This window comes from Chroicocephalus ridibundus, chromosome 8, assembly GCF_963924245.1.
Source record: "Chroicocephalus ridibundus chromosome 8, bChrRid1.1, whole genome shotgun sequence".
NCBI lineage: Eukaryota > Metazoa > Chordata > Aves > Charadriiformes > Laridae > Chroicocephalus > Chroicocephalus ridibundus.
The window spans coordinates 18,714,551-18,740,350 of NC_086291.1; the positions used below are offsets into that span (position 1 = coordinate 18,714,551).

Sequence of the window (25,800 nt, forward strand, 5' to 3'; positions counted from 1 at the left end):
TTGAAAGCCTGAAGAAAATTACTAAATGGAATACTTTTATCATGACAGACTACTCTGACAACTGTGGTACTCGATTGTGGCAAATGAGTAATTAGGAGACCCATTTAATTATGCAAGCAGACACTCCAGAAATTAGCAGGTTAATTATGAGTTTTGATTCTGTATCAGATTACACCTTTATAATTTCTGACTAGTACCTACCGATTTTTTCCAATTGTTTAGACACATGGAGTGAATTTTCCCAAAGTTTGCACCTGAAACACTTTGCTAGAATCAAAGAGTTTAATAAAGCAGAAAAGTTGTTCTTAAATGATGCCAGAAAGTCAGACAACCCTGTAAAAATAAGACTGAGTTGTATTAATCAAATAAAATCTAGCTTATTATTGTATGTACCAAAAAAGGATTAAATTTTACCATACATCTAGTAACTCTTAAGCCATTTCTAAATATTCTGCCAGTATCTTGTGTCAAAGTAAAGTCTTGAATAGGAATGCATCCTAGCTGAGCCTGAATAAGACTGAAAAAAAATATTTTATGGTATATACGACAAAGCCATATTGTAAGCAAAATATAACAACATAAAAGTTTCTACTGGAAAACAAAAGAAAATTCAGAATAGAAACAATGAAATGCAAGATCTGGTCCTCTATAAAATGATAAAAATTTAAGCAGGGACTTCAACAGACAAAATGACAGCTTTTCAATAAGAAGTAACAATACAACGTAATATTTACCAGTTTATTTTCATTTCTCTTGTTTTTATCTTCCCCTCCATTGGAAACCTATACATGAAAAAATATATATTTTCTGCTATTCATTTTATTTATTGCCAAAAAGATACTGTCCTTTTCCAGTGTATTTATTCTTTATACCTGATAGTTATTTTGTCCTTGTCTTTATTCAAAGTGTTCAGTATTTTCTTTTCATTTGTTCTTAACTTCACATCCAGAAATTCTGCACAGTTGGAGATCACTGTAATCTGTAACAATTTAACTTGTATTGTTTTTGCTATTTTTTCTACCACTTCTTCCAACTTTTTTTTTTTTAAAAAAACACTTCTAAAAAAATTTTATTGTATCAACACTATGACCATGAAAAGACGGTCAATCAGTTCTTTCTAATACTGACCAACTTTCATCTTCCTAAAAAGGTTATTATATAACAAAAGCAGAAGATTTTTCTTTCAGTTTTTACATCACTACTTCACTTGAAATTATCCAAAAATCAACCACACTGCTAATGCTTTATGACATACAAGGCAATACATATCTGTTATGTATTTCACTTTACTTTCCTCATACTTTGGTAACAAAGATAGCCATAAGAGAACAGGCATTCCAATTTTTCATGGCCAATCTGTTCTACTATAGTATTTGCTTGAAAACAAAATGTTTTTTGAGACTTAACAGAAGCAATAACCACCTGTTACCTGACAGAGGAAAATGACTTAAAACGGAAAGACAATAACATTCCTTTAAAAGTAAAATCTGCTCTGCATTCAGCTGTTTTTTGCAATAATAATAACTACTAAACCACAAAACAAAACAATGTTTAATACATAAAAAGAACAGCTTCAGCAACTTTGTATCTTCATTAGTAAGGTTAATGATGGGGGAGAGTTGGAAATTGAAAGATCTGAGTACAAAGCCTCAAAAATACTCCATATGGATTTATTTAGATGTATTCTCTAAAATTTATACTTTATATAAACAAAGCCTGAGCTCTGTAAAAGAAATAAAACCTTCCACTTCTTATATTTTATTCTGTTTAAAATCAATTGAACATAATTACCAATTCGTTTATAGTCTCTGTTCCCTTAATTGTGAAAAATTGTTTCACTGTATCAAATGCAATATAATACCATGCCATTAATCTTCCAGTCTCTGTAAAAGAAGAATATACTTTAAAAAATAAATATGCCAAGTATTTTTAGTGTGTTTTTTTTAAGTCACAAAATTGAATTAATTTTCTACAAAAATTTACCACCCAGCTGTCTGATGGATATTACTGACCCCATCATAGAGCTGCAGAAAGAAACATGACGCTTGCAGTTTTGTCCAATGGAGGTGAATTTACACTAATATACCAGACTGTGAACTGTGGTTGCTGAGAAGCCAGCCACCTCTAGCAGAGGACTGTAGAGAAGAGCAGGTATCGACAAAACCTGTCCTACATTGCACTGTGTCACATCCAATTATCCTGTGATAACATTTTATAATTTTCTCCTACTCTGCAACAAAATTACCAGCAACAAAAGAGATCTATTCATGGATCAACATTAAGAGAATGAACTTCCATGATTTATTAAAGAAATTTGCTCATATACTCTAGGCAAACAATCTCTTGCTTTCTACTCTCTACTACATTTGTATACTCCTATTAATGGGTCACAAAAATTGTTGTCACCTTTTGTAGTTCACTCCTATCTCAACATCATTTCTGAAAATTAGTTCATTTTAAAACAGTGTTACCTGTTGGTTTGAAATTTTTTGCTTCATCCATCCTGATCAAATCAAAAGATGATAAATCGTTTAAGTTCTTCAAACACAGTTCTGTCGACAATTTGAAAATATATGTATTTTTAGTACATGCAGAAAAACTTAACCTATGTACAAACCAGAAACATCCTCATCAAATTGCAATGAATGTATACCAAAGCAATTCCACTGAACTCAATTAAAGGTTTCAGAATATGATCCTGCTTCTACTAACGCTGGTGGCTAACTTCTGCCTGGGGAAAGCTCACTCAAAGATGTTTGATACAGCACAACCCAAGTCTTTTTCAGTAAAGGAAGAACAGCAAAGTAAAAGAAACTAGATGCATAGAATGTAGGCTGCCATATTCAATTCTGAATGACAGACCACAGTATTTATACAAAAGATTTCTGCTACGGTGTTAACACTTAAATGGTTGAAATGTCAAACATCCACAGGTATTTATGAATACTTCATCAGAACTTTCCACACTGTATCTGGTGCATTTGTATTCAATTCACTAAACCTATTTAGTTGGATATCTGCATGAGAATTACCAAAGTGTTTTGTTTTTCTCTCTTTCAAAACCAAGGTAATTAAAAGACAAATATTATATAAATACAACGTTCAGAATATAAAAATAAGTTGGGAAAGCACCCAAAGTGATAGTTCCCATCAACCAGAAATCATTCACATTGCACATGAAATGTATGAAAATATCAACAGCTGTACACATTACTACATTACATTATACAAAATATTTCATGCGTGCAGGGAAAAGGAGCTGGTTTCTGTAAGAACTTTAAGAAAAGGTTGTTTTTAAGATCAGAGCACTTCAAGGAAACATAATCCACACCTAAAAAGCATTTGTAAATGAAGCCTTCTACCCTAGCACTATCTGTAGAGGTGATTTCAAACCATGCCTTCTCCCATAAAAGCTTATTTAGGTAGTAACATGCTTCATTCCCTCCATTCCTTTCAACCTACATTCCAAAAACAGAAGTGTCCTGATCTAAAAGACAGGAAAAGGTAGAAAACAGCTCCTTTTTTTCTCCTCTCTGCAAGTCACAGTCAGCGTCTCTCATATTTGGATGTATATACTAAGTATATTCCTGGAGATGTGTCCTTGAAACCCTCCTACAATAAACAGCCTCAGCATAGTTCCACCAAGCCCAACAACACTCACAAATTTTTCTACGCAATTGTGTAAAATTTAATAAATGTGTAAGTGGAGTCCAAGTATTGGCTCTACAAATTTCAGGGCATATATCAGTCTATGTTTTCATGTACTAGGCCCCCTCCAGATATTTAAGTTCCAAGTGGTCTAGTACACAAATATACAGAATTATGACGGACATGAGGACTTTCACTGAAGAGAGAAAACTGCATTTGTAGATTTGCAGAATTCCATTTACAATCTTAGCAAGTAGTCTTTTATTAATATATTTATTTTGAATCTACTAGAAAACTTAGATTTAAATCAATAAATAATTTGTATGCTATTTCCATATTTAAAGGTGAGAGGCACTGATTCCGAAAATACTCAGTCAGCTTTATGTTTTCTAATGGAACTGGCAAAAAAAGCCTCTTAAAAGTAGTCTTACAGTAATTTTTACAGTATTACAGGGAAAACACAGTGCTGCTTATTTTTTCTTTTTTGATATCTGTAAAGTTGGGTGCCTCATTCTCCTGTAACTGCTCACTTGAAGAGCAAGTGCAATTTCTTAATTATGCATCTGCATTCCCTTAGTCCTTTACTGTTATGTATTTGCTATTCATATGAAAATTTTAAAACTAAATTTGGAATTAAGATAATGAAATAATTCTTAAGACGACCTACTGAATCCATACATCTAAGATATGGCTGATTTTGTATGGAATGTTTAATGCACAGAAATCTTTGAAAGACTGACAGTCTTCCCTTGACACACCTAAGCAAAATGAGTAATTCAATGCACAAGGGCCAAACTTCAGGTTATCAAGCAAATAGTAGACTAGAACATACACCTTCAAAGCAAAATGTCATGGTCAGAGAGTGGACTTCTTAGATCATACCAGTCCAGATTTCTGAATAGCAAACCTACACAATGTAAGTACTGTGACTTACCTGTACAAAAACATGGAATTTAAAATTTGCTCCTATCTTCCAATTCACTGAGTCCACCACTGGACAAGATCTACCACACTCTGGAGTTCTCTAAAATTCCTTTTTTGCATTATTTATGCATTTTTGAATGACCAGTGCAAAAATATCCATCATAAAAAAATGCTTTCTCTCTCTTCACCTGCTCTTTATTATTGCTGCCTAACATGCTATAATTATGCAATCTTAAAACTGTTTCTGAACAAGGTGAAGATCTTTACATTTTACATCCTTTGTTTTTAAGGCTAAATTTATGATGAAGGGAAGATGGCAATTTCTGAAAAGGGCTTTTTTGAACATATAGTAACTGAAATTAATGAAAGCAAATGAGATCAATCAAAAGAAAAATATGAAGAATGACAAGCAATCAAAATTAAAGTGCTCTGCTCCATATTTCTGAGTACATATGTGGAGATGAGGTAGGTAAAGGCATTTAATTTTTTTCCTCTATACAATAAAAGCTTTTCTACCAGTCAAAATGTACTGATAAGTGTTTCAAAAGTATTAATAATTAAATAAAATCAACAGCATAACACAGTAAATTACATTTGTTCTGTGAATGGATCTATTGAAATTAATGGACATGTATAATAAACATGGCTGAAACTGCTCTAAGACATAACATTTTACTGAAAAGAGCTTAAAAGCTAATTACCTTGCAGTTTTGCTTCAATTCCAATTTTATCCAATCCAGGTGAAAAACCTTCATGAAAAGACATAAGGCTTTTTAACCTAATACAATGACATACTTCCTCCTCGCTATCACTACCCATCAAAACTGGTTTGCTGATTTTTGGGAGCCAGACAAATGCCCCAAAGTGAAAAATTTGTAAATATTTATTATACTGGAAACAAGTGAAAAGCCCTACATAGTTTAATATGTGTCTATTAGAACAGATGTGCAAAAGTAAAAGCTGCAGATATGTAAAATATCAGAGTCCTAAAAGTTGCAGAAGTGCCAGTGAGCAACTTCACAAGTAAAGTTTTCCTATTTCAGAATACAGGAAGCCACCTAGTTTGTAACATCCATTCAAGTACTAGATGTGCTATGTTCCGGTCCCATCTATAAGTCCTTAAATAAAAATTCTCTCTAGAAAGCGCCCAATGACTTCCAAATCAGGTGTACAGCAAGTGGCCAGGAAAAAACAATATGGTCAGGGCTGGAGGCCAAGAGGCTGTTCCGGACAAGACAAATTGAAGACACCAGCATTAAGATTACTGAAATTTTGGTTTAAAAAAACCTTTGAAATATTAGGCAATTTTTTTTTCTTAGCAGCAGATTACATATTCAGTGCTGAAAAGTACATTATGGCTTGATACTGCATTAATACATGATCCAGTGTATTAAGATCAAAAGAAATAGACCATTATGAAGCTATACATGCCTTCTTCATAGTTTTAAAGTGTCATACCATGCTGAAACTCCTATTACTTATATTAAAGCAACTGAAACTGCTGTTCCTAAAAATGTTACAGGCCATAATACATATCTTGTTTTCAACCCCTTATGAAATAAGTCCTTAAGAAAAAGAAAGAAACAAATAATATGGATCTAAGACATCCTAGTATCATAATTTAGATCAATTAAAAAAAACCCCAACAAACCATAATGAGTTGGATTTTTTAAGGCTCTGATGTACAAGAATGTTGATCGTATCCATTCCAAAGCTACAGTGACATCTGTGACAGTATGTAGCACTATTTCTGCATTTAAGTGCTCAACAAGATGCCTGTGTAAGCTAGCAAAGAAAAAAAAAAAAAAAAGGAAAAGCTAAGTACATTTACCAATTAGTAGTACAAAAAGAGCTAAAACTATTTTTTTTTGGGGGAAACAAAACAAACCACTCCCCCTAAACCACAACAATTTTCTGGTTTGTTTGGTTTTTTTTAATTATCAACTGTTCACTTTAATCAGTGAAATTAATAGAAAAGAGTAAAGACCATGTAAATAATCGACAATGTACTTTGTTTATTATGGCTTAATGTAAGCAAAAATAAAAAAAACTCTCTCAGCTGTGAAGTTTCACAATTATTTAGAAAACAAAGCAACAGCACAGTGTTGATATTTGAAAAATTAAACCCTAACAAAATTACATGAGCAAAATTTCCTGGTTTACACTGCAGCATCTTAACTTTCCTATATATTTCTCTTGATAACCTGTTCATATCAAGTGAATTCTGTAGTCTGGTATTTTCCAGACTCTATCAACGAAATACCATGTCTCTACACGACCTGGGTTCATTTCTTGTTTTTTGTCTTTGCAACATGTACTGTTTCAGTTTCTTCAGTTTTCCAGCAGGAATCTACAACTATTTTTTTTTTGTTAAGTTTAATATGTTCTAAAGATGCTTTTATCTGACAAAACAGAGGCTGTTAACTTCTGAATCAACAGCTTGATTTGATTGTCCTTAAAACGTTCTTAAATTTCTTCTAAACAGACCAATGTAACACCCCAAAATCCACCTGAAAAAATGCATTCTGTGGAAACCATGAAACATTGCTACCATCTATATAGTCTTATTAAAAATAATTGTTACCTGCTCTCTATTATATCAGCACCGTTTAACATCTGTATATACTTCTCCCTTGTACTCCAACGAGTCATAATAACTGCTGTAGCTGTAGTGTCAAACTGAAAAATAAAACCACAAACAAAAACTGCTCTCTAGCTTTTAGCAAAAAAAATACAGTTGAATATGCATCACATATCTGCTGAAATGACTAAAACTTTTTTCTTAAAATCCATGTTGAAATGGCTGTTGAATGCGAAGGCCTCTCTAACTTAAAGGCAAGTTCTAACTCATTTGGGTAGCAAGCAGGACTTGGGATTCCAGTCATTGCTGGCAGGCAGGACAGCACACCGGCCTGTACGTGCTAATGTACGTGTAAGAGACATGTCACAAACGCCACAGACATGAACTGTTATTGACATCCCTACAAGATCCACAGTTGAGGAAAGGACTCCTAACCACAACCACAGAAATAACTTATTGACACGAATTCTCATTAGTAATCCCCAAACATTAGAAAGTCTTAAATGAACAGTCAAGTCTTTTATAGTAATTTTTTTATAATCTTTATCATCTACTCTCAAGACACCTCACTTAGATTGTTTTGGTTTTTAATGGAAAAATACTGTTAGACTAATAATTTGTTAGGTTTTGTATGAGAAGCTTCCTGACTTTTGCATTATTTAGATCAGATTAGAGTACGTAATACTGAAAGACAGATGTTGGTAAATATTTCAGGTCTTGTGGCTTAGGATTCTGAGTCACAACTTTAAAAATCTTACTGAATTACAAAACAAGTTTAGATCTTAGGTCCAGATAAAAATACTGTCATGTACACAACATACCACAGTGGCTAATAAAAGCAGCCTCTGCAGACAGATGTGGGGTAAGCTACCTCCTGTATTAGGCTTTATCTGTACTTCTAAAAATTAAAAGACTTAAAAGTGTAAGATTTAACATAAATGATTCTGAGACTTTAAAGAGGTATAATTAAAATAACCATTTTTAAACACCCCACACTTCCTTTTTACAACCAAAGCAATGTCTAAAACCTTTCTAAAATACAGCATACTTGGCATCAGCAACCTCTTGTGGAAGCAAAATGAATTATAGCTTTTTGAAGGCAATGTTTCTGACCCTCCCCCTCTACTCCACTTCTAACTTAATTAGATGTTTTCTTGTTCTGATGTTAGGAGAACAAAAGCACATTGCTGTCTATACTATTCAATATTCCAGAATTTTTATCATGCAATTTATAAGTTGTGTGTCAGCTTCCTGCTTTTTCTCTAATCCCTATTCAATACATAACCCAAATGTAATCTTTAGATCTTTTCTGACAGCAAGGTGAAGCAGTACTTTTTAGAGGGCAATACAAAACCAAACAGATTTCTTTCTCAATTAAGAAGTTACCCAGGAGTAATTTAACTATTCATAACAACCCTTGCAAAACCAAATGCTGCAGTAGAATTGTTAGCATTGTAGTTTCTTTGCCAAGAATAGTTTCCACTGATCTGCCTATAGATAAAATCATTATAATACAGCATTAACTTACTTGAGGCCTTCCTGCTCTCCCAATCATTTGCAGAATATCAGTTTCACTGTACTCTTGGAACACTCCTCCAACATAGTGCATTGTGGATTTTATAACCACTAGATGTGCAGGTAGATTGACTCCCATAGCTAACGTGCTAGTAGTAACTACATCCGATTAAAATATATTGATTACAAGATGAACACCATTGAAATGTCTGGCAGACATGAAACAAGCAGCAAATAAGTGACTAACTCTTGATTCCTAGGAGCTCTTATTTTCTAGTGAAGTCAGTAAGCATTCTGCATCTCAAAGAATTAGACGTAGATTACAGACATGTATTTGCATAACAATTTCTCTGTATCTGGTCATCAGCATTCATTTATTATCAAGTATTATTTAAGAAATTACATCCCAGTTATTTTTATTTAAACATTCCTTAGCATTTGGAGATAATCCATAATCCAATCCGTCTTCAACGTAACACACACACACATAGAAGAAACATTATTCATATTTCTTCATGGATAGATGTTTGAATACAGCTATGACTTCATCTTGCTTTGTGGTGATCAATATCTTTAAGATCTATTTTTTTTTTTTTAAGTCATCAGTCGTTAGCATTGTTTATATCCACGGTACCAAAACAGAATCCCCACCAATACTATCACAATACTTTACCAATACACACTCTCGCATGGAAAACACCAGTCAAGTTTGTGGCAAATTATCTCACACTCATGTTTTCTAATGCTTTCTCAAACAAATTTATGGGGTGGCCAGAATTGAACATGGAAAGCCAGCTACACACACCAACTGATATAATTATTCCACTAGGAAAACAAAGTATTAATTAATTTTCCAATGCTTTTTTGAAATGAAATGAGAACTAAAATTAGAAATTATAGGTGCATCAGGAAAGAGGAATATGATCTAAACTATCGGCATAACCACACGATCTTGTGAGAATATTATTATTTTTTATATTGTTATGGTATGCAAAATAGGAAATTTGTCAAAGCAAAATGACCTAACCATAAAAAAGTTGCCAAGAAAGGTTACTAGTGCAATCAGAGCTTCAGTCCATGTATGTGCATGTGTATATATATACACACATGTATACACATACGCTGTGAGTATATGTACACTCTATTTCAAGACCAAAGAATTTTTCCCCTTTGCAGTATCTGTGAAAGGTGTGTTAAAACCCTACCCCACATCATGCTCACAGGCATATGAAGTGGAATACACCCCATACTCTTTCAGTTTCCCCTCAGTCGTAGAAACATAATTCTACTATCTCAGACAATTCTGAAATATTCATACAAACCAACTTTGCATTCTTTCAGTGACAGTCCACTGAAATGCATGTTTGCATTGTGCTCAGCTGTGGCACAGGGTTTCGAAGTTATTTTTGCATAGAGCAATTATAAAACCACAGTCTCCTGAGATTTCAGAAATGGCACTGCAGTTGGCAAAGCCATACGAAGTGCACCAGGCAGCCACAGTACAGTAGACTGCAGAGATGCAGAGACTTTTTAATACCATGGACATTGCAACTCTAGCAAGGTCGCCAGATCACAGTCAAGGTATCTACCTTGAATTTTCATAGTGAGTCATGACCATTGTACAGGAAAGAAAAAAAAAAAATCCATGAATCTTTCAGTGTTGTACATGAACCACACAGGCATTTCCCCATAGGGTCGGAATCTTTTTTACAAAAAAAAAAAAAAAAAAAAAAAAAAAAAGCGTCTGGATGAGGTGAGACCATCACTTCTCAAGGAGATACCATCTCATTTCAGGTAACAGCAGATGGAGTATTTCTTAGGAACGTCCCCATCAGTCAAAACACCTTGTGCGGGAATTTAAAAATAGTATCCTGCCCATCTAAGAAGCACTGATGTAAAAGATCACCCTCAGGGAAGCCACTGCTGCAAAGGACACAAAGAAAACATCATGTGAACTTTAAGGAAAGACACGCTAGCAGAGAGTTCCACCTCAACAGGATGGCTCAGTGGCGTGAAAAGGAAATGGACATGGCCAGACATATGAGGGAGGACGACCTCCGTGTGTGCTAAGAATAAAAGTTCTGTGGTCTTTAGTAACAGCGTGTATGTATACCCACAAGGTAAAAGTGCATGTGAAACACAAACACATCTTTATCTGGATTTCACAAAGCAATTCCGAAGGTTAAACAAACTACAGAATCATAAAATATTACCACTTCCAAACTGCAATCTTCTCAGGACACGTTAACAACATTTTGACTTCCAAAGTTAAATTTACTTACAAAGTACCGGTAAGTCTCCTACAGCAAAAGCTCCTTCAATTATTTTTCTGTCAGATATCTCCATACCGGCATGATGATAAGCCACGCCATACATTAAAAGATCTGATAATGAAATAATTATATCCATCACTTGACTAAGTTTATTCAAGCAAGTATTCATTCACAGAGCAGAGAAGCAGCAGGTTACATTTACCTCTCAATTTGGAATCTTTCAATGAATTTGCAGACTTCTGTAATCTATGCAACACACAAAAAGATAAAAATGAATACTTCAAAATCACAAAACAGATTCACTAGTGTAAGTAGAGTATACAAAGATGAAAGTATGTTCTTAAAAGGCAAAAATAAAGCTTCACGTGAAATGAGATACACTATTACCCCACCAAAGACTTTACGATGTATTCCCTGAATTGTACATTTTTTACGTACTTTCCCATAGTTCTACTGCATTTGTGCTTTTTACGGATGTCCTTAGTTTTCAAATACATGTTAGGCTATCAAAAGGACATAGTCTTAAAATAACTTTGTAAATACACATTCTTTGGACAGCTTCAACCACCACCTTTCCCATCTTCGCAAAGGCAGCTGTAGCAGCTTTCCAGCCCAGTCACCTTTCCAAGTCACGACCTACTATCTAGATGTGTTGTTCGCAATAGGCAAAGAAGACCATGTTTAAGGTCCAAAATCAGGAAATAGTTTCTGCAGCTGCCACAACGAGGCAACCCTGAAGTAAATAATAATTAATATGGGTCAGGGTTGTATTTAATAAAGAAATCTGATAACGGAAAGAGTTTTTACAGCTTCACTTAAAACACGAGTAAGATAACACCAAATTCAACTATTCATATGCTTGATCTTTGCACTATGAGGCCGTATAAGTCCACGGGAATTAACATTTATATGTTAAGAAAGCAGCTTTTACAAACAATTTAATGTGAAAAGTACCCTAAAAATCTGAGAAGCAAGTAAAACTTCACAAGAGGAGTGCCAATTTACCAAAAAGAACGTCGGCTGTGATGATGACTTCATTGCAGACATTCCTCTGCTAGCAACTTTATTAGCTCAACAGCTTTCTTCACAGATGTCACAGGTTTACCAAAACACAAAAACACATATTAACAACTCAAATATAAAAATACCTTTGTTTCTGTTCAATACTCAGTAGAAATTTAGCATCTTTTGCAAGAACAGAAGCAGCCTGCTGTACTCCTTTTCTTGTGGCACAAAACTATAAATGAGAAAAGATTTTTTTTGAATCAACACTTTTAAGAAAGAAACAATTTCAAATGTGATGAAAAAAAAGCTGTTGTACCACAAGTGCTGGTTTTTGTTCCGAGTATGTTTGTATAATACCAGCTATCTTGTAGTTAAGAGTTAAATCAAATTTGAATTCTGTCTGATTGTCACTGCAAGGAAAACCAAGAACAATTTTGCGTAGCTTCACTGGTCGTTGATCGTCATCTATTTTCAGACATACAGCAGGCATCTTAGTATCTGAAAGCCATTCTGCAATCTTTAAAAAAGAAGAAATAGAATGGAAATTATAAATTCCTGCTTTTAACCACTCTCTGCTCTAACATAATAATTAATTTATCTTTTGTCACATGTAAACTATTAACACATTTGACATTGCTTTTCGCATTAAGATCACAGGTGAAGTTCTGCTTTCTACAGGACCAATATAATTCAGACTGAAATATCAAGTCTGTATTAATTTTTACTTAAGAGAGAAAAAAATCATGAACAGAAATCTAAAAATGAAGTATGTCCATACTTGGCTGATAGTTACGTATGATTGTAGGTCATTTTTTACATTAACATCAACTTCACAGCTGTCTTCAGCTGACAGCTTCAAAATGACAACTTTGTTATCAATCTGAATTTATAACTCCAGGTAAATTTTATAAAAATACAACTACATTAATTAAAATACAGTTAAAATGTAACTCTTACATCTTCAGCATTTGGGATTGTTGCAGAAACAGCTACAAATCTCAAGGGAGGAACAGCTTCATGATTCTCTGAAAGACGCCAAAGAGAAGACTGAACAGTCTTCATTCGACTGACTACAACTTCTAATGTTGCACCACGGCTTTCATCCTTTATAACATGCACCTATTAGGAATTTTAGGAAGATCTGCTAAATATTTCTCCAGTTACAATCTATACATGTGTTAAATAAGTCTTATATTTTCTAAGTTTCCTTTTACCTTCAAGAACAAAACCAGTGCATATAAACCATTAATTTTCTTACCTCATCAATGAGAAACAGTCGTACAAGCTGGACTATAGAGTTGTCTCTCCACCTTCTTGTCATGCTATCCCATTTTTCCTAGGGAAAAAAACAACACAACAAAAGAACAGAAGGTGGAAGATGTTTTAAAGGCCAACATATGCCAAAAGCAGAGTACGGGCAGACATGCCTAAACTTTAATAAATCTTTAAGTAAAATCAGTTAAATTAATTCATGCTAATGTCATGTATGTGTCATCTGGCACATTATTACTAATTGTTGTTTATATGAACTAATACTATGCACAGCAGTGTGCAGGCAAGCATAAGGATCATAAAATTACTACTTACTACAAAAAAGGAGCAGCCCTAGTAACGTACAACTAGCAGACTACTAATGTCTGCCTATTCGAGGTTTTTGTAAGAATTGGGATCAAAACCTACAGGAGTAGTGACAATAATGTCAGCGTGATGTATTTCAAATAAATCATCCATCACTGTATCTCCTGTCAGTTCCTTGCAGCTGAGTCCTATAGGTCCAAATTTTTCTTTCCAATCATCAAAACGCTGACTGCATAAAGCTTTTATTGGAGCCACTAAAAATAACACAAAATAATCAGAGTTATATCAGGAAAACCAAATATTCAACTGTATTGATAAAGGTGCTAAATACATTTTAAAGATGTCTTCTTGAATTTAATTTCCCTAATTATCAGCTTTGCTCCCAGAACCATAAAATCTGTAACTGCTATTATTATCCCTATTATTCTGTTCCATGAGCACAGATCAATGTTGAGCTTTGGCCCCCAGTCCTTCCCCACCAGCAATCAGAAACAGAACCCTTTAATTCAGGTTATTTATGCCCTCTTTTAATCTGTTTTTTTCCTCAACCCCACATGGAAACAATCATTCAGGAGAAAAAAAAACACAGGAAATACATCTTTTCAAACAAATACCAGCCTTTTTCCCCGTTCAGAATGATTTGAACACTCTGTATTCAGAGAGAAAAGGCATTATAAATGAGAAACTATGCACGATCAAGAGACAGAATACCAGAAGAAATCAAAATCTATCATTTAAACCAAATGTACAGTTAAGTGTAGTCAGGGTCATACTGAGCAGCTAACACAGCAGGTAGTAGTTCTGATGCTGGTCCTCATGAACAGACTCCTAAACCAATCTATTTCTTCATATTTTTTTTTTCTTTCCTGAGGATACATGCTATACTTTTGGAGATGGAAGCTGATTTCTAGAAATCAAAAGTAATTCTCTACAAGGACTGACACTAGCAACATATGTAAGTCTATAGTGGATGGGTAATCTATATGTAAAATGCAGTGATTTAAGTGAAAGAAGTAGTGATCTACACACGATCTGAAACCAGTAGTAATAAAACAAACTTTGCAGCAATTACATTCTAGGCTAGAGCCACTGGAATATGAACCATTTCTGCATATTAGCTGACAACCGATTCCTACAATTAAGAGATATAAAAGAACCAGTTTCTGCTTCAGAAAGAGGTGTAAAATCCCATAAGCGTATCAGTGGCCTATAAAGCAGGGGATATCACTAGCTCCAGAAAACTGATTAAGCTACCAGCAAGTAACTCACAAAATTACTAACGTAATAATCTTTCACTATGCAAGAATGCAAGAAGCCAACGATTACTCCCGGAACTTCATTTGCTAATCCTTAGCATGTGTTAAAGCTACTGGGAAACAACACCAGTTCAGACAACTACTGCAAACTAACTCACATACATTGGGCAACTGATGAACCAGGTACCAGAGCACACTCCGGCAGTACGTAATCTAATCAACACCTCTGTTCAAGCATTTGGAAAACTGACAGATCTCCTTCTCCATCGCTGTTGAACCTGGAAAGGTCAGCAGAACTAATTCCACCAGCAGGTAACTGCTTCCTTACTCAAAGTTCCAACCAGCCAATTTGCATCAATTCTACCAAGGCAATCAAAACCATTATAGTACGCTGAAATGCTTCACCTTGATCTGCTGGCAGACAAACTATAATACACACCTGTTTATATAAGATCTGTTTACAATACACAGTTAACTCGAAATCAACACTAGCTTTATTGTAAGAATTTGAACACATTGGAATTTGAAAAAAAAAAATAGGTCGAAACTTTTGTAAAGATAAAGTTTTACCATTAATAGCAAAACTGACAAATATATCACTGTATGAATTACTTAAAAGTAGGACGAGACCACCAATTTAATCTGATTTACAGGATATGAGCTCAATTCTCCAGGAAGGAAAGAAAAAAAGTGTAATTGTTTTGACTATTTTCAAGTATTTTCATTAGTTCCTATATAGATCAATTAAACTCCCAAAGACCACAGCTCTGTTCCCTCTGAACTAGTAGAGAGAAAGCAACAGTTAGCATGAAACATTGCCAAGTAAGTGAATATTGGAAAATTTGTTCCTCATCTCAGAGCAACAGACAGGCATAAAAAAAGATACTGCATCATTTCTGGCTCTGCCACAAAGTATTTGTTTTAGTTTCCTTTGCTTCCTTCTTCCCTTTTTGCGTACGTTTTGCCTTCTTAGAAGACAAACTGTTTACAAGATTTTTTTATTTTTATTTGTATAGGCAATCCTGAACACTACAATTACACACCGCTGTTAAATACTAATAATAGTTACAATGTCATCACAAATAAACCCTAAAAGAAACAACTTTTTTTAAAAAGAGGTAGGTCACAATTTCCTAACATATTTAATTTCATTGTCATTAAAGCACTCACTCCAGATCTTCACATTTACAGAACTGCTGTTTTTTGTTTGTTTGTTTTTGGGGTTTTTTTTGTTGTGTGGTTTTTTTTGGTTTGGGTTTTTGTTTTTTTTTTTTTTTTTTTTTTTTTTTTTTTTTTACAGAACACATTTTCTACTGCTGTCACCAAAATGTTTAAAGCTGCATAATACTTACTGTAAACAACTTTAATATTTAACCAAGGCAGTGGGGCTTTCATGAGTAATCTGGTAATAGCTAGCTCGAACATTACTGTTTTTCCAGAGCCAGTCGGAGCACAAATCACAAAATTCCTATCTGTATAAAGAAGCTAGGAAAGAATTGCAAAGTAGTAAATACAGCACAGCTATCCATTGTACCTATTCATACATTCCAAGAGCATTGTCTAGGGAAAAATGACACAAGAAAATTATTATTACATTGATATATGTAGTCCTCTAAAAAATTTTGTGAGATGTGAAGTTTAAGTTACAGCAAAAGAAAGAACATCTTCTGCTACGCATCTGCTACAGAAATGTAAATGAGATACTGTTCATCAAAGGTTATTATGTAATAAAGTCTACCATTCTGCAACAAACACAAAAAAAACCAGTATCTAGCCTTAGATGACATTAATACAGAACCACTGCCAATGTCCGATGACAACCAAATACAGGCTCATCAGAAAGTGGTATTTTTGTGCTCAAATTCAAAGTGCAATTTGTTTTCCTTCTGTAATTCAATCTGCATTCAAAATTCCAGCATTGTTGAATATATATAATTTTAACAGAATGTTAAGTTTTCAGTAATGATGAAAGCAGGTTTTGTATGACTATGCTTCCTTCCTTCCTTCACATTCTATCCTCCACCATCTTAGAAGCCAGGCATGTCCATGTCAGGTTCCCTCATTTTCCTCTGACTGGGCTGACTCTACCCTCCTTCTTCCTCCACAGTGTCACTCACTCATCCTCCTTCCAAGCAGCACCTCTGTGCAGCTTAATTTCCTTCCTTCCCTCCCAACTCCTCATGGATTCTACTACTCTCTTCCTTTTTTCCTTCCTTTCTGTCTGTTAAGTCTCTAAAACTACTCTATGACTGTTAGGAGTTCACAAGGATGAATGGGAATCACCTAGTACTTGATTTATAAATAACTGTAGCAATGACTGACACTTGACAGTACTGCTGAACAGTTGCAGGAATTAGCTGTGCTTTTCATCTACCATTCCCAGTTTTCCAATGCTCACAAAAATCAATGAAGTATGAATGCTGTATGAATACAAAATTTTCCCTGATTTTTGTTAAATAATCCTTTGCAATGTTTACTGTGAGTCAATCAGAGAAATTCTACTAAGTTGAACGCTTATAACTCATTTCTTGGAACCACGGAGTTGCTACCAAGTTGAATTTTGCAAGCTTAACCAATTAAAAAACCCCACACAAGACAATTATCTTTTTAATACGCCTATTTCTCTTAATTTTTTTAAGAACACGTCACGTTCTACACATGAGCAATAAGCACACCTTGTCCTTCCCAGTGCTTTACAAACCAGTTCATATTTAGGAATACCAATACATGAGCCATTCAAAAAAAATAATAATTTTTTTTAAAAGCTATTGCCCTGAGAACTCTGTTTTTGCAGCTTTCACAAAAGTAAATCTTGTTTACAGCTGTGGTTTTCCATTATTCCAGGAACAAAAAGTCACACGATTATTTTACAGGCCAACATGATACATAATTCTCATCAGAAAATAAACAACGAATTTGGAAATAAGGAAAAATACCCCAAATCTATGCATAAAACTAAAAATGTAAGGGCAAAAAGAAAAAATACAGCTCCCCAAATAATTATTCTGCTCATATACACACCATTCTTAAATCTTCACTTCATAAGACATTACTTAGTGGGTAAGAAATTCAAACAAAAACATTTGCAACATCAAATGTAGCTTAAAAAAATGCTTAAAAATGTTTGTGAATGACACTGGCATTTCTCCTAGAGCTGAATAAAAATTTCAAATGCTCTATTAAGACTCTGACAGAACCTGTATCTCCTCTCTGCAATACCTATAATACAATCTTTCTCAAATTGGTTGCTTTCAAAATAAATTTCGGGTTTTAAATAAAGAGCATAACTGATAAAAAGGGCATGGACAAACATCACTTCTCCAAAAGGACAACCTTCTCTAAAGTTCTGCTTTTCTTAATCTTCCTAGGAAAGTAATTTAAAAATATTACTAATCTGTATGCATAAATATACATCTAATTCACATCTTCACACAAACGTATTTGTGAACAACATTTTTAACAGTTCTTCTGGTCTGTTCTCCCAGTTAAGCACAATTCTGCTCAACTATTCCAGGAAGAGGTTCTAGACATACTAGAGTTTTCTAACCCCTTTTGAGTTCTGAATATCAAAGTAACATTTAAATTTATCTATGAAGTACTACTTGCAGCTGCAGTGAATGTTTCGTACTTACATCATCCAAAGCTTTAGACTGTGCATAGTTAAAATATGGGAACTCCTTAAAAATACTTCTAAATTGGGTCGCTTGAAATGGTTAAGGAACTGAAAACCATTGAGTGAAAATTATAAAATCTGTTTTAGAACATGTTAGTTTACATGTTAGTTTAGAACATAGATGTTAAATGCATCTCTTTCTTGTAATTCAAACTTAAAACATATGCAACAATATTTCACTGATACAGGCTTGTAAAAAATTATCAAAAACTTACTAAATTATTTAGTAGCTTTATTTAGATTCTTGGTGTGCCATATATTCCACTTCACGAAAAAAACACTACCTATTTCAGAGGTCTCAGGATTATACCAATAATCAAGAATCTCCTCCCTGGCATAGGTTTCATAGAATGGCATACAACTATGGAATGTGAAACTGCAAGGGATAAAAGCTTTATTCTACACTGCAAACCTGATATAAGAGCAACCAGAGCACTGCTATTAGTACATCTAAAGTGTCAATGGTCACATTAAATTTTTAATATAACACAAATTAATTAGCATAATATTGTATGTGCCATCATAACACTATCAAAAAAATTCACCTACGATCTCTTAGCGCTCACAGTGGTTTTAAGGGTATTTTCAATTGCTAATACTGGGTATTCTTCAAACAACAACATTCTTACCTAAAATATGAGTAAAAGGAAAGAGAGTATTGTTACATTACAAATCCAAATGAGTGAGCAGATCCTTGCCTGGACTTGCATTGAAGCCACACAAGCAGACTAACTGTAACCATCCGATCAGGCTGAGGATGCGCAGTCAGACGTAACACCAACAGTAACAAGAACAACGAATTGCTGAGGCCTCAAATTGATGTTACATTAAAAGGCTAAATAAAGAGGAAACGAAGAAGGAGTGAAATAAGAAATAAAAGCAGTTAAATATAAGCATTTAAAAATGGGTGAAGATAAGCAAGTAATATTAAAGAAAATATGGATTTGAAAAAAACACAACCTTCTCTAAAATTTAACCCCTCTAGATAAAAGTGATCTATTTTCAAAATGCAGAACATTGACTATGTGTAATTGGCAACATCAGAACAACTGAGTCTTTACTCATTTTGGAAATTATGACACGTCTTAGAACTATCCACATGAACTTAAGTTGCCTGAATTTAGATATTTAACCTACCATTTGACAGGTTACTACAAACAAAATAATGAAAAGTGTGGAAAAAGGCAAAAAAAAAAAAGTTTGACAGATATAGATGGGATGGCTAATTATGTTACGGGTTCAAGGCAGGGGCAAGAAGGAAAATTATGGTAAAATCAGCTTAAAGAATGGAAATACACTGTATGCACACTGGAACATAAATACAGATCTATAAGGAATATGTGAAGTTTATTTTCTCCTGATAAAATGGGACAAAAAGTGAGATTCAGTTTTCCTAATAAGCCTAAATACTAATTCACTTTTCCTTTATTTAAAGCGTATGGGGATATATGTGTATACATGTTTTTGCATATAAAATCTGGCCTGAAATATATATTATGCAAACTAAAAATTTTACCTTTTACATTTTAAAAATAAACAGGTTTGAGGACAAAACTTGAAAGTTTGAAATAAATTTGCTTAGCAATGAATGATCTGTAAGTTGTTGTATTTGCATTCTAGCTTTGGAAATCCAAAGGGTAAAAATCTATTCATCATTTGATTCCCAGCATTACATTACAAATCAAAACTATTACAGTGTAATGCATGAGTTCTTATGGCTACAAATTAAACACTATAATTTTGTAAATATAAAAGCATTGTAATAAAATCAGTAAATCAAATACAGCAAATACAAGGATACGTATTTCTGTGACAGCCCTCAAAATTTCCAATTTTCTTCCTGTAGTTCCTAAAGAAAGAAAAGTAGTAGATTTATAAAACCAGATTTGTTTTCAACCAACAACCATGAAAAATATCTTCCTGACCCCAAGCTACGTGTTCTTTGAGGAGCTGCAAGGCTATAACAAGGTTCAGGTGATACAGAGGGAGCTGACAGGACAGGGATGTCACAAGTTCATCATTTGAAAGGACTGTCTTGGTGGCCCTTGGCGAACTCACTCCAGTTTAAGGATGTCTTACCTGTACCAGAGGCTCAACACTTGATGGAGTACCTAGACATGGTCTCAGAACTGCCCAAAAGAAGTGTATAATCGCTTCCGTCAACTTCCTGGCTTTGTTGCGGTTAACAAAGCCTGGGATTCTGTTGGCCTTCGTTACCGCTGGGACATGCTGCTCACTCACGTTCAGCATGCTCTTCACAAGACCCCAGGCACTCTTCCGCAGAGAGATGCCCTCAGCAAGTCCATCCCAGGGGATCCCCAGGGGTTCTTCTCCTTCCCTGAGGCAGGACTTTTCATTCATCCCTACTGAATTTCATGAGACTCCTGGCAGCCCCCTCCTCCAAGGCAGACCCCTGCAGTAGGCACGTGGGCAGACTGTGACCCATTATCACCCTCTGAGCCTAACCATCCAACTATTTGCTCAGAAGGCAATCAGACAGGAATCACGTTTTCCATTCCTGACCAGCCTCCAAATCCCATCTTAAGCCACAGCTCTGCCCTACAATTTTCTGCTAGAACTATTTCTCTATTCCATATTTCTGTAGCAGTTAGCCAGGTATACAAGGTAGATGCCACAGATACTATGAGTCTCTGGCCGCCCAAAAAGCTCAAAATCTAGAAATAAACCACACGTATTTAAAAACCATTAAAAAATAAATTCTAACCCGAGTATTTTATCATTTCATCAAAATTTTCACTACTTTCCTCCATTTTCCAGATTTCTCCTATTTAAAATCTCTTTCTACAAAGACAAAAGTATGAGCCGCATCACAAATAAACATTCCATTTTCAATTTCTGTCTGGTTTCAAATGAAGATGAGACTATTTACCACATGAGGGGATGAGGCTGCTCTTTTTCAAATTGTTTAGGGGATTGATTTGAAGGGGTATTTTCAAAAAAGTTTACATGACTTGGCACTCTTGAAAATGTGAATCTTCTTCATAAACTGTTTACCCAGCTCATATTAAACAACAATGCAATTAAGTTTCATAGAACTGCAGTATCTTACATCAAATTTAGCCAATTATCTCACCTTGAGCTAGTGGGAAACTGTTTTTCACTTTACCTCAGATCGTGCATATCCATTATTATTATTATACACCAAAGACAGACAGTGAACTATTTTTCTTTGAAATAGAGTAATAATAATTACCTGTTATATCCAGGATCTCAGAAGCATTAGGAAATGGTCTCATTTTAATCCCTGTTTTAGATGCAATGTCCCCATCATTGACCCTATGCAGAGTAAAATCTGAGTCTTTAGTTACTGGAGCATGACGATCACTTGTCCATAAGCGTTCTTTTCTCACTTCTTTCATGTTTTCACTTGTATTTAAGTAAGTATCAATTTCGTTCACATCCACAGAACTATCTTTAAACTCTGTAGTTTTATACATATAACCAGACATTTTAAATAAGCTGCAAAAGATCCAGGACTTTCATGAGTTTGTTGTAATGTTACAGAGTTTCTCTAATATTTGAAAAATACGTGAGTTTGTATTAGAAGCAGAACTAGTAAGACACAATCATAAGAAAAGTTTGTATCTAACTTTATGTGATCTTACACTCTTTTACCTGAAGACGACTCCTTTCAAGATACATTTTAACTTTACTTCCATTCAAGAAAGAATAAACTGATGGGCTCTGAATCCTAACAGCAGATTAACTTCAATCTTTGTATAATTAAAAACAATAAAGACATACAGGTTCTGAGGAATGATAACAGCTGGGCATAGAAAAGAAGTTTCTTTCTCTAAAACCCCTCCTCCCAGGCAGCAGCAAAACTATGTTGAGAACTACTCAAGGTATTCCTGGCTGGCTGACCTCTGCTCTGAAAAGCCAGTGATCTTAGCCCTCTTGCTCATTACCATGTGGATAAAGAACTCAAAATAGTATTTTGAAAAACCTTTATTATCTAACAATTTCTTTAAAATTAAAGCAACAAACCTCATCCTTACTTTTCTCATAAAAGAGGCTGAGCTCAGGACACATGTAATTACAATACTAAAATATTGCCAAAAGGAAACATCTTTTTTCCTTTTACTCAAAAGAATTAGTGTCTGGAGCCCTGATAAAGTATCTTCAATTGAAGGATCCAAAACTCCACATTTAAAAAAAAATCAATCTAAAATAGCAATATGATTCTGACAGTTGGTAAATTATCAGAATTTACTGGATACATACCTTTTACTTAATGTTGAATGGACACTCTCATCGTCACCATTTTCTGGAAAATTACGTAATAGTTTATTTTGTGAAAAACTTGCACCAGGTTGCTGAGAAACCCCTGTTCCTGTTTTAGATTTATCTTGGTCAGAAGAGAGAAACAAGGAAACCATTTTCAGATTTTCACCCGAAAACCTAATTTTATCTCTTTCTCCTACACTTGATTGGAGCACTTCTTTTTCAGAGGCTATGCCAAAATGAACAGGTGCTGGTGATCTATCATTTACCGCCTCAGTGTTACTCTTACATTGTTGTATAAACTTCTGGTGCTTTCTCCCTCCTCCAAAACCAATAAATGATTATTTCTATTAATGTTCATATTCCTATTCATAGTAACTTAATGAAATATCTTCCACACAGAATAAGCCAAATTCACATATATTATCCAAACTGATATTTCTACCTTATTGAAAGAACTTTAGGATATATTTTATGACTCATGCTTATGAATGCAATGCATCTCTTGTCAATTAAAAAGTTATAAAAATAGGGTCACTTTCTATGCTTTCTATACAAACCAACGGAGCAAAACTATTCCTCAGAACTACAAAGTAATTTGTAAGATAGAAACTCTTCACCCTGTCCCAGAATAAAGACCATATTTTAAAAAAATTACACAATGACCAAGCTTGAAGTTTCTACTACAAACAGCTGTGAGAGAAACCCCACAATCTCACTAGCCAAAATTCGTAATGATGTTGGTGACAAGCTAGTTTCATAGTCATCTTCGTTAATTAGCACATTTTGCGGCGTTAGTTCTCAGTAGGATCGGTGTCCTGATCTGGCTGACCATATAAGCATTGCTGTCAGCAAAACAAAGGCAAGAGCAGAAATAAGCAACTGAATGCAACGAGATTACATTAGAGCTCTACTGCGCAGCCCATCAATTTCAGTGTTATCCATCTAGAAGCTTAAAATTACAATGGCCTGTTTGTGACATAACCCCAACAGTTCCAATTCTACAAACACCAGAAAGCTTATTCCAATGAGTAGTTCTTAATGGAATTGCTCTTGCATAAAGTAGGAAAAAAAAACCCCTTCTCCCTTAACAACATAATTCCTAAATAGAGAATATCATAAATCAGCACAGCAGCTAAGAAATGCAGAAATCTAGTTGACAGAGATAAAGCAACCAAGTTCTTTAAAATAAATGTCCTAAAGGTGATCCTCAATGTCTAAACAGAAGGAATACTTCACTTAGTAGCAATCAATGGCCAGATTCAAATTTGGCCTCCTGAACAGCAATTTGAAAAAAGCCCCAAAAGGGAAGACAAAGTTAGGTTCATATAAACTCTCTGTTCCTTGGGTGGCAGACAGGTCATCAGATCCATGTGTTGCATTATGCGTTTACACCTGCTACCCACTGTGTTATAATGCTTCATGGAACAATGTGGAAAAGCTTAAATTTTGATTATGCTTCTTACCTTCCCCACTCTGCACAGTAAACTTGTAGCCTGTATATGCCCAAAGAGGACTGATAATACTGCAAACATATGTAAGACCATCACTCTCAATTAAAATACATTCTTTGTCTATATTTGCACACCTAGACTATTTCATGTTTCACAGCATTAAAAGAGACGAGAAATTATCTGTCAAGCTAATTATTTGTTAAGCCATGAACGTCCAGTATTATGCTTTAGCGGGACTTGGCAGCCTTAGGTTTATAGTTGGACTTGACGATTTTAAAGGTGTTTTCCAATCTAAATGATTCTATGATTCCATTCTATGATATTTTACCCATATGAGTCTTGGCTGTGTTTTTTTCCAGTTCTCTCTGTAACTCCTCTGCCGCTGGAATTTCAGCAATAGCTGGAGCAGGTGCAATACACCAAAATTTAGGCTCTTCATTTTCTAGATACCTATTTTTAACACACAAATGTAAGGGAAAAGCGTTCTTTAAGCATCCTCCACAACTTCTAGCTCAAAATCAGCAATTATAAATAACCTACTGTTTCTCCTGATAAAAAACGTTCTTATTCTGTAACTCTTTTGATTTTTAATCACAGAAAATTTAAGAGGCAAACTTTATAACATGTATTTTTTACAGCCCTAAGATACATCTGCATCATTCAAACTTCAGCGTGCCTGGAAAAACAGTTCCAAGTATGGGTTATGAACCTGGAAACTTCTAGCCTTCTAGCATTTCTATTGATAGACAGAAAAGGGAGTTACGAAAAAAAATTTCTGCTGTAAAATGATTCAGTGTGTGGAAAAACTTGGAAAACATGTATATATTTAACAATAAAGATTTACCTTTGTCTTGTATCTGGTCTTTCATAAAATAAATTATCCAATGAAAAGACCACGTCTGCAGAGCTGAACATTTTTAGATCAAATGTGAAGTCCCTCAATCTGCAAAACACAGCATAAAAACAGTGACACCGAAATTACTACAACTGAACCTGCATAAGCAATAGAAAGCTTATTAGTTCTAAGTGCCAATACGTAATTCCGAGATTTTTTTTCTTTTAGAGCTCTTGCCCGCACCTTTAGTTCTTCTTCAAAAAGAGAAAATCTCTCTCCTGATAAAATATGGTTCCTATTACTTATGATCAAAAAATCTTGTAGGACAGCACTTTAAACAACCTTTACATTACCATGACATATCAGGAGAGAAAACACGGGTAAGAGTGAAGATCCACATAAAGTTTATGTTAAAATATTTGATTTCTAAGAATAACACTAAGATTCTTTTATACAACTGCAGACTGTATTTTTTTTGTCAGATTGTTTTTGTTCTGATGGAACAATATGATCTGCCTTATGATCAGATTCTGTCAATTTTTACAAAATAAAATTATTCTACTATCTAACACAACCCAACAACTATTTTAATTTACAAGTAAAACAGATTTTATTTTTAACCTACATGCAAATTGCTTACCTAGATAACAGGAGTATGGGACCAACTCCTTTCTAAATTATTTATCATATACACCAGTTTTAAGAATACTCCAGTTAATTTAAATATTTTTCAATTAGCACCTACTCCAGGCATTAGACACGCTCTCTTTTTGTGTTTGAGCACTTTCACAGCTCTTAATTTTGCTTAAGGAC

General features: G+C 34.4%; 1 protein-coding gene across 1 annotated transcript in view; it reads right to left on the reverse strand.

Moving 5' to 3' along the window:
• Nucleotides 1–25,091, reverse strand: part of HFM1 (helicase for meiosis 1) — a 38,172-nt gene extending 13,081 nt beyond the window's left edge. Inside the window, exons 1-23 of the mRNA XM_063344290.1 lie at nt 24,997–25,091; nt 24,481–24,602; nt 22,699–23,020; nt 21,668–21,933; nt 20,255–20,302; nt 18,413–18,483; nt 16,133–16,265; nt 13,627–13,778; nt 13,205–13,282; nt 12,904–13,065; nt 12,090–12,178; nt 11,144–11,187; nt 10,951–11,052; nt 8,682–8,827; nt 7,157–7,251; nt 6,224–6,357; nt 5,274–5,321; nt 2,472–2,552; nt 1,792–1,883; nt 873–979; nt 735–782; nt 420–517; nt 202–333 (exon numbers count right to left, since the gene is read on the reverse strand). Coding sequence (XP_063200360.1) covers nt 202–333; nt 420–517; nt 735–782; nt 873–979; nt 1,792–1,883; nt 2,472–2,552; nt 5,274–5,321; nt 6,224–6,357; nt 7,157–7,251; nt 8,682–8,827; nt 10,951–11,052; nt 11,144–11,187; nt 12,090–12,178; nt 12,904–13,065; nt 13,205–13,282; nt 13,627–13,778; nt 16,133–16,265; nt 18,413–18,483; nt 20,255–20,302; nt 21,668–21,933; nt 22,699–23,020; nt 24,481–24,602; nt 24,997–25,067 — 2,641 coding nt within the window. The 5' untranslated portion in view covers nt 25,068–25,091. The remainder of the gene's footprint in view (nt 1–201; nt 334–419; nt 518–734; nt 783–872; nt 980–1,791; nt 1,884–2,471; nt 2,553–5,273; nt 5,322–6,223; nt 6,358–7,156; nt 7,252–8,681; nt 8,828–10,950; nt 11,053–11,143; nt 11,188–12,089; nt 12,179–12,903; nt 13,066–13,204; nt 13,283–13,626; nt 13,779–16,132; nt 16,266–18,412; nt 18,484–20,254; nt 20,303–21,667; nt 21,934–22,698; nt 23,021–24,480; nt 24,603–24,996) is intronic.
• Between the last annotated feature and the right edge of the window lie 709 nt (nt 25,092–25,800).